This window comes from Dysidea avara, chromosome 2 (genome assembly GCF_963678975.1).
Source record: "Dysidea avara chromosome 2, odDysAvar1.4, whole genome shotgun sequence".
Lineage (NCBI taxonomy): Eukaryota > Metazoa > Porifera > Demospongiae > Dictyoceratida > Dysideidae > Dysidea > Dysidea avara.
This window is the reverse complement of record NC_089273.1, coordinates 4,057,585-4,067,042: the sequence shown is the minus strand read 5'-3', so window position 1 is coordinate 4,067,042 and position 9,458 is coordinate 4,057,585. Positions and strand designations below refer to the sequence as shown.

The following is a 9,458-nucleotide window of genomic DNA, read 5'->3' as shown; positions in this document are numbered from 1 at the left end:
CCTATTATGTTCTTAATTATCCTGGCAAATGACACAGGCCTATTACTACTTATTTTTACCCAAAATTATAATGGCATATTCTATGATTCTCCAATAAGAGTCTAGTGGAGTTGAATATTTGTTTATTTAGGAATTGTGAATGACTTTTCTTCTACAGCATTTACATAGCTTACATTTTAAGAATAATGTGACTGTTAAAACTAATATTCCTTGTGTACCATTCTTCTGTTTTACATGCATAAACTATAGCAGCCTTCAGGTATATACAGTAATTTCATCACCAAATCCACACCATCAGGCTAGGTTCAGTAGTGCAATAACTGTATGTTGAACCTATATTTCAATTTTTTTGTTGCTGCATTATCCGCATGTATATTTGTGTTGCTAGAGATGCATCTGCCAAGTTGTAAACAACAGGATACTATGGCAGATCCATGATGGGGCATTTGGGGCAAATGACCCCCGCCTCCCCCCCATCCCTAATCTCGCCCCTTACATTGTGGAGTGGTCATATAGCTAGCTATAGTATTGATTAAAATACTAAACTTTATGTCAGGTCAATTATAACACATGAAAATATGCACATTTTTACTAGCATTTATTGTTACAAATTCACCAGTAATCAAAGCAAATCAGTCAAACTAGCTGTAAAATTGTCACTCAACACCTTCGTGCATACTAAGCACCTCTAAAATAATTATTGTGTTGTGCTGCTTTTAAAGACATTAATAGCCTTTTAAAAAGCTTTTAAGACTTCACAACCATCTACAAAGGCAAAAATGGCAAAATCAACACTGAGATACTATTAAGAGGTGATTTTTTGCTGCTTCAAAATTCAAAAAATACAGCAACTAACAAGATCATCTAGGTCTCCCCAACCACTTACAACTAAGCCTGTTTGTGTCCTCCCCTTGACAGCTGCTGGATCTTCCCCTGGGATACAGTGAGAGTGACTGTATTAATGTACAGTGTTTAACTAGGTACCAAATTATTATGCTTTCAAATATTTGCTGTTCAAAGTATAAACTTGTTATGTTCACAGTAAATACTCCTTAGCCATTATTAACTTTAACTCATGATTAGAAGAAAAGAATTGTTGTCCATCATATAAATTTGACATTTGGCAGCTTTACAAAGTAGTTACTGACTGTTCTATTAGAGCATGTAAGTATTTTCTTGACAATGGACTATAACTTAAAGTAAGGAATAATTATTGTGTCCACTATACTACAGTGCTGATGTATCAGTTGCCTACTGTATTATGCAAAAAAATTATACTAGTATGTAATAGGTTGGTAAGTTCACTTGCCTGAATATATAGGGGGCTTGCATCATGCAATGTTCAAAAACACCTTTAAATAAATCAAATACATTGTTATATAGTGACATGCATATATTAAGCCACAATCTTTAGTTGCATATGTCACATTGTGACATAAAACAAAGAATCGCAAGAACTGTTACTTTAAAGGTAGACAAAGTCTATTGTGCAGCTGGTAAGACCAAGCTCTGCTTATCAACTTTGTAGCATTCCAAGAATACTACTCAAAAAAGCATGGAGTTGTTGGCTGTAGTGCTTCCTGCTATCGAAACCCATACTTCATTATGCTCCTCTGAAGCAAGATTGGTTTAGCATTTTTACAAAGCTTGGTTAGTAGTACCAGGAAACAAACAATAGCATCACTGCTAGACTTTTCCTGAGTCACTTATCCACCTGGCAGGGAAAATAATTATCTTATGCATATCTTGCCAGTGATGCCATCACAATCATTTCTCCTTGTGTTTCTCTGCCTCTACCTGCTGTACTGGACTCTTAAACATAATTCAAACACATTGATGTTGTGCTACAGTTTTGGCCTCACCTTAGGCTTCCTTATCCACAGTTCTGGCAAAATTTACCCGTGGAAATCATTCAGCTGTTGTCTTAATGCATCGAGGGTTTAGGTTAAAAATCACTCACAGTTGAAGACAGAGTAGTACCCTTGTGACTGGGAACATTGCAAGGGTTGCAGGAATAATTTTGGGAATAGGTATGTTTGGGAACCAGACATTATACCAGCATTTTAAAGCAATTGTAAAGCTTTAACAATGAGAAAATTGTACAATTACATGATATACTATAATAGAATAGTCAACAATTGCAATAGAGTGGTCACACCATTTCACTACTCTATTAAAGTAGTCATTTGGAATAATGAAATTCTCTAATATATTAACCGGCTATAAGAATAGAGCAATATTTAAGAATGAAAATCAAAGTAAATGGTCTAATATACACCATTTAACAGGCCAAAAATGGGCATAATTAATTTTTCCAAAGCACATTTTGAGCACTCCCCAAAAGTATAATGTTCAATTTTAAGAGCATAATATGTAGCCACATGCCTAAATATTAAATTTGTGCTGTACTACATTGTACATGTTTATTACTTGTACATAAATTGAATATTTAATATGATTAGCAAGGTCAGCAGTTCTCTACTACTTATATACAAGTGCAATTTTACTATACCACAAAATGATACAGTCTTTAAAACATGCTTTTAGTTAAAAATACATAACAGACAATGGAGATGAATGTATAGTACCAGTTGGTTTATAAAAATGTTATGCCTTTGAGTATTCCAAATATGTACATTATCTTACTGAACACCTCCTTACTTTATAATATTTTAGTCAATTATTTAATGTGTGTAGGAAAGACTACTACTATAGTACGTTCGCGTTGAGCTGAATCCTGAGTTGTTGATTAAGAAGCCATACAAGATCAAAGGCTTTAAACATAATGTTTATGACGCATTTATTCGTAAGCCCATGTTACGGGCAAGCACTTAATTGTTGAGAATATGGCGTCCAGTGTACCGTCAGCGAGTGCGGAGCGAAACCCTTTTGGGAAGACGTTAAACAGCCAAACGAAGTATCTACTTATGAAACTATGGGAGTACTTTAAGCAAGAAGCGAAGAAATGTAAAATTTCTATCAACATCATGGAGAGAATCTCGAAGGCCACCGGTATTGTATCATGCCTTCTTTGCTGGGTTTTGGCATACATTACGCCACGCAGGGATTTCAAGGACATCCATTAGAATGGAGCACCGCAAGAAAGGCGATTTATTTACGCCAAGAAAAAGGTACAAAATGCACTTTGCACAAGCCCGCTCAATTCTGTAATCGTCAGGTACAAATGTTCACGAGTCCTTGTTGATACAGACAGTTTTAACCCAGATACTATCAGACAAGATCCATTCATTGTACGGAAGGGAGGAAATCTATCGCTCTCAAAGATTTTGGTAAGTTAAATTTTGAAACCTGGAACTTTGTCACTTACTCCGTCTTAGGCCAAACTTAAGAATGATGGTGTTTTCTCTGGGGGTAGAACATTGCTTTAAAGAGTGTTGAGTGATATGGGATTTAAGTACAAGACGATTAATGACAAGAGGTTAGCATTGAAACTGTTTGTGCTTTAATTTCACTACACGTATGTGCAGGGTATGCTATGAGCAGCCCTGCACAGTCCATCAGTATCATAAATATTAAAGACGAACGAGGTGCAACAGAACTGAAGGAAGACCAGTTGTGTATTTGGATGAGACTTGGGTAATGAAGAACTTTTAGAGCAATTCCTCATCCAAATCGGCAGTGATAGTGAAGATGGTGATGGTGGTATTAATGAATTGTCCACTAGCAGCAGCGGGTCCAAGTCTTCTTCTGGGCTTACTTCATCTGATGTAAGATTGTTTGATATTTGCAGCATTGGTGTTATAACTTGATTTTGTTCCCCAGGAGTCATCAGGTAGCTGGGATTAAACTCTGTGAAGTACATAAAAATACAGATGAAGTACGTGTAAGTGTGTGCACTTTAATAAAAAATATCATTGCTTTATTGTGCTATCCGAAGTTGAACATACCATCCCTTGTATATTTAATCAGTGCAGGAGTGTTTGGAAGTCACTACAGGTACTATCAGCCCAAATTCATACAAACAGTATTATTTCATTTGTTGAAACTTTTAGAGTTTTTTGGGAATGTAACTTCAAAAACAAAATGCTGGCTGGAAAAACTGTGTACATGTGTGGCGAAGTGATGAGAAAAGTATTAAAATGACAAATTGACTAAATGGGAACAGAAGACGATAGTCAGCTGTGGTGAATGTGAAGTAAAATACATGTTGTTTGGCTCACTTGCAGGAACACCAATGCTACATAACGGATTTTGAGCTGTTATAATTTGGTTTTTTTCTCTTTTGAGGCTGAAGAAGTTTTTACCTGAATATAAGCAGGCCACTTATCTTCTAAATACAGTGCAACAGTGGCCCCAGCTCTTCTACTTATGTAACTCTGTTTTACACACACAAAATCTGTTTTATTTTTCTTGTAAAAGTGTATTACAGCCTCTTACATAAGGGATGGTGAAATCATGCGTGTTGAGGGCGGGTATGTGACGTCTGGCTTCGCCACAAACATGTGTCAACATGACCATCAAAGGGCCGCGCTTTAGAGGCTTCCCCATTGAAAATGTATGGCGAAACTTTACAGTGCCATAACGGGAGTGTCTTACATTCGAATGAAGCGCTTTTAATATATTTTTAGCGGATCGAGAAGCGCTACGTATCGAGCTATACAGGAGCCCCATGCAATGTAGCAATCGTAAGTTATTAATCGTTTTTGAGGGTTCAGCTCAACGCGAACGTACTATACTACTATAACCAGCAAAACACACTATAGTAAAGTTTATATTAGCCAATACCAAATTGGCACATAAGGCTCATGACTAAGTAATAGTTTAGTGTATACATAAACAATTACTTACCTCATCCTGTATAGTAATATCAGCTCCTAGTTGTAAATATAGCCTGACGCAGTCTATCTTGTTCTGCTTCACTGAATAGTGTAGTCCAGTATACCTCTATACAACATTTGATGGAGAATATTATCACTATGTTTCACTAAGATAAAATATTACAAGTTGTTAATTAAATGTTATTCATTATGTTGATGTTTGTTTACTCTGTATATTCCATAATAATTAGCTTTAAGATACTTGCTACTCACTCAAGTATGCATGCAGTTATAAAATTAACCATTTAACTGTTACTTTACAATCAAGCACATGCTGAATTTAGATTCTACCAATTAGAGTAAAAAATTCAGTTAAATTTGTCACTTCAAACATATGATTATACAAAACAGATATACATTCAAATAAAATGTTACTCTTTTATATAGACCTCTTTGAAGCCACACTATACTGAAACTGTAAAGCCTGTGCTATAACTACCATATTGTCCAGTAAGGTGTTAAAGTGTTTGCAATCAGAATGCAGTATCAGTAAAATATGTTCATGTAAGTGAATATGAAGTCATACCCATTAAAGTGCCCACAGTCTTTCACTTGAATATAAGCCAGTTATATCACAGCAGTTGTAGATATTAACAGTTGTCCTTGGCTGTGTATGAAGCCATATATATGCATCAAAGCACTGACAGTCTTTTACTTGATATAAGCCAGTTAGATCACAGTAGTCATAGTGTAGTTATTAACACTTGTAGGCAGAGTCAAATATGCTGCCCAAAATACTTTCAGGAATTTCCCAAAATCTTAACATAATAATTATATTATGCTCTTCAGTGTTCCCATTATGCTTGCATTATGCTCCTAGGTTAATACAATCATATTGGAACATTTTAATCAGTGAATACTCTTAGTAGAGTATTTCACTACAAAGTGACTGTTCTATTAGAGAGTATTGATCTAAGGAGCTATTTACAATGTATTTGAGTGCTCTATTGCAGTTTGCAGTTTCCACTGACTGCTTGCTCTTTTAGGGAGTATCAATCTGATTAAGCTTCACAGTTTGAAATATCTACCTAGTACGGCGTATGCTAGCATTATGCTAGCATATCTAGCATTATGCTAGCATAACTCTCCAGCCTTTTATGCTTTTTATTATGCTGGCATATCTGACACAGGCCTAAACAATTGTCATCAGCAAATATAATTAGAACTTATTAGTTAATCAGATACTTCAAATCACAGAAAATTGTAAAATTGTAAACAAAGGCACAAGTGTAGAGTTGAGGCTGACTAGTTATCATGCTTGTTTATGGTATCACTTGTAGTGACTGTTCCCTTGCAAAACACTATTAATGGCAACAACAATGCATCTTTTGGATACTTAATATATTTAATGTCCAATCCATAGTGTAACTCTTGTCTGAAGACAACAGTTAGTTGGTTAGTTAGTTAGTCAGCAGAAAATTTCATTGACAATATGATCAGAGCAACTTTGACTACACATACTGCACTGCCAAGATGCATTGAAGCTATATTATAATTTCTGAGCTAGTAAACAGAAATATTCATGATTCCTACTATTTAGTGTTTCCATACTACATGATTAGGTTATATGCAGGTAGCAGGTAATGTGTTATGAATTAAGGGATAGCAAGTAAACATTGCCAGTAGGTTAAATGAGAAGGTGGAAGTAAAAACAGGAGTTACTGTAACTTGTTAAATTGTCAAGGTTATCCAATCACAGAGTAACATAAAAAAATTATAATTGTTTCAGAATGCAGTGAAACTAGTCTCAAATTAATAAAACTTATACACCATCAGATTTGCTATTCATGGGAGCTAGAAATCTTTGTTATATTTTTGTACAGTAAAGGGTACCTGAGTTAGTGAGTTATTTATGATATGTTTAGTATAGTCATTTCTTTATTGCAATTACCTTCTTCTTTGTGCACAACAGAGGAATATAGGGAGAGCAGTATACCTTAATGGATTTACTAGGGAGTAGTGAAGAAATTTAGCAAAGTACTGCCTTCACAGCTTCATGAGTACAATGATCAATTAATCAAGTACCTTGTATTCTTTGGCATTATAGTTGCTGTGCAAATTGTGTTCCTAATATGTAATGCCATAATTCCAAGACCATTCAACATGAAAGGCTGAAACTTTAGCAGTCTACTGCTTTATTACTGGAGACAACAGAAAATCGATTTCTAGGTATGTGTGAAAATGACTGTAGCTGATCACATCATGCACACTCAGTGTTAGGCTTTTTCAGTGTACTGTATGCACTTTACACTTTGGCTTCTGGATGCTCATTCAAGACATGCACAAGATATAAATATCTGTGTCTGTGATTTCTAATTCAAAACAAAGTGCACAAAAATTCTAATTCCTCTGACCCTCGAATTGAAGATGGATAATGGAAGATCTAAATTAAATCAAGGGTTTTTACATACAGTATTATTTCTTATGCTTATACCCTCATTTAATCCTTTTGTTATTGGTACTCTTCTTATTTGTGGCCATTCAATTAGAGTAGATAAATATTTTTTAATTTCTACTGAAATAGATTTCCATACTATAGAATAAGGTAGTTTGTATCAAGCAATTTTCAAAAACACTTCCCTGACTCAGAATATGTTGCTGTACTGAGATATCAAGAAACAAAATTTACTTGTGATGTATGTATGATCAAGCACATTGTGAAGTAACACCAAGAATGTAAGATACTCTTGTTACATACTTTACAATGGGAAAGGCTGAAAATCTTTAGCTGCACAGTGTGGGTGGTGATACCAAGCTCTTTTTTCAACATTGTAGCATTCCAACATTTAGTACGGAAGAGTTCAGCTTGAGGTTCTGCTGGTAAAGAATAGTCAAGCTGTTTCTGTAGCGATTTGCATTTCTCCTTGGTGCTTCTCAGGCTAGTTTGCTTACAAAGTTGGGTGTGCAGTACCAGGATAGAAATAATGGTACCATAGTTAGACATACACTTTACTTGATTTTCTTCTCAGGGACAACACCCTTTTGCATATGACCTACAATCTTGTGATAATGTCACACTGTACAATACAATAAATATACAATTATTATTATTATTAAGGGGAAATTATTGCTCAGACAGAATAGCCAAATTTGATTGGACATTTCTGAAATTGTATGTCCTTGTGTACTATCCCCGCAATGCAAAGCACAAGCCTTGTAGGGGATCTAAGAGCATTCTACCTCCCCCCCCCCCCCAAGAAATTTTTTGACAAACGATCACTCTGAGATTGAATGAGACCACTTTCAGCTACTTATCACTGAACTTTATGTACATACATTTTACAGAGAATTAATTGTGTTTATTAATTAGTAATACATGTACAAAATTTGTATAGCTGCATACATAGTTTACAAAACAAACTATGAATCAATCTATTGTACAGCCAGTTTGTAGACTTAGCTGGACTATATACTTTGTTACAAAATTAATGGTGTTGAGTCAGCACAGATTGAATTATAATTATCCAACTAATTATTGTTAAAGTTTCTCTTGTGAATTGCAATAGATCAAACTTACTGTCGAACTTCAGAGCACTTTTTATCACCTGACTTTCATTCCACTCTCTCCAGCTAGTGCATTCTCTACACATTCTAACCACAAAATGGCCATCTTATACTTACCTCCACTCAGTTCGCAAATATCTGCAATTTCTTTTCTTCTACTGGAAAGCGTCACTTGTGTAGTCAGTAGTAATCGCTTCTTCACAATATTGACTTAAATCCACAACCGATAATAGGGGTAAACATGAGGTGCAGTACTCTGACTTATGCACGTGCATCGAGTCGATGCTTCAACAGGATCGCTACTTTGCGCAGCGATTAAATAGCTTTGGTAAGGAAAGGTAATGAGACGACAACAATAATATAAATGTTATAAAGAAGAATTACAGTTGTGAAAAATTTGATCGGCACAAATGGCCGACCAACAGGCTACATTGATCGGTCAACAACATTATTTGGTCAGAAAATGGCTTATGGCTGACCATAATATTGTACTCTAAAATTATAGGTTCTCTTACCCATTGTATTTGGTAGGATATACCCCCCTAAACAGACATGCAACCGAGGGGTCAGAAACCAACCAATTAGCACCAAAAATCGCCTACGAGATTTCAGATATTAGCAAAGATTTCAAGATTTCTGAAAATTGGTGCATAGATTTCCAAGCAGCTTTACAGAAAATCACATGTAATTTCTGGAGATATCCAATAAATTCCGATTTGCAATAAAAGATTTCAGATTTTGAAATTTCTGGAAATTTTGGTAAAGGTTTTCAGAATCGACCTACGAGATTTTAAGCTTGTTGCCAACTCTCACACATTAGGCATGAGTCTCACTCTTTGGCTAGTAATCTCATGTTCTCACCCCTAACCCTCTGTTTCTCACTCTTTCATCTTAGTTCTCACATCCGATCTGCTTCATAGTTAGTCCTGTGCTTAAAATTAGACAACCTTGTGCTTATTTATGTACTTTGAGCATGCAGCGACCTTTTTTTGTTTTCACTGCCAAAAATCCTGGAGCTGCACTTGAGTCTAGTCCACATTTCTGGTAGTGTTTCAGATATCACTCCTAAAATTGTTGAGAGGTTGGAATCTCTGCCTTAAAACAACCAAGAAACAA

General features: G+C 35.4%; 1 protein-coding gene across 3 annotated transcripts; it reads left to right on the top strand.

The window, feature by feature from the left end:
• Positions 1-2,813: 2,813 nt before the first annotated feature.
• Positions 2,814-4,417, top strand: LOC136246447 (uncharacterized). Of its 3 annotated transcripts, none has more exons than XM_066037928.1 (8): positions 2,814-3,012; positions 3,065-3,131; positions 3,179-3,290; positions 3,339-3,439; positions 3,489-3,728; positions 3,784-3,838; positions 3,899-3,957; positions 4,014-4,417. In XM_066037928.1, the coding sequence occupies exons 1-4, from the start codon at positions 2,847-2,849 to the stop codon at positions 3,387-3,389; spliced, it is 396 nt and encodes a 131-aa protein (XP_065894000.1). In that variant the 5' UTR covers positions 2,814-2,846; the 3' UTR covers positions 3,390-3,439; positions 3,489-3,728; positions 3,784-3,838; positions 3,899-3,957; positions 4,014-4,417. The 3 variants fall into 3 exon arrangements, with proteins under 3 accessions (XP_065894000.1, XP_065894001.1, XP_065893999.1); XM_066037929.1 differs by having other exon boundaries at positions 3,784-3,844; XM_066037927.1 differs by having other exon boundaries at positions 3,784-3,957.
• The last annotated feature ends 5,041 nt before the right edge of the window (positions 4,418-9,458 follow it).

Bases quoted from the DNA above. Each gene is read 5' to 3' on its own strand.
- LOC136246447 (XM_066037928.1), top strand. From the start codon at position 2,847: ATGGCGTCCAGTGTACCGTCAGCGAGTGCGGAGCGAAACCCTTTTGGG. The intron at 3,013-3,064 runs GTATTGTATCAT...TACGCCACGCAG, and splicing joins GAGAATCTCGAAGGCCACCG to GGATTTCAAGGACATCCATT. The intron at 3,291-3,338 runs GTAAGTTAAATT...ACTCCGTCTTAG, and splicing joins TATCGCTCTCAAAGATTTTG to GCCAAACTTAAGAATGATGG.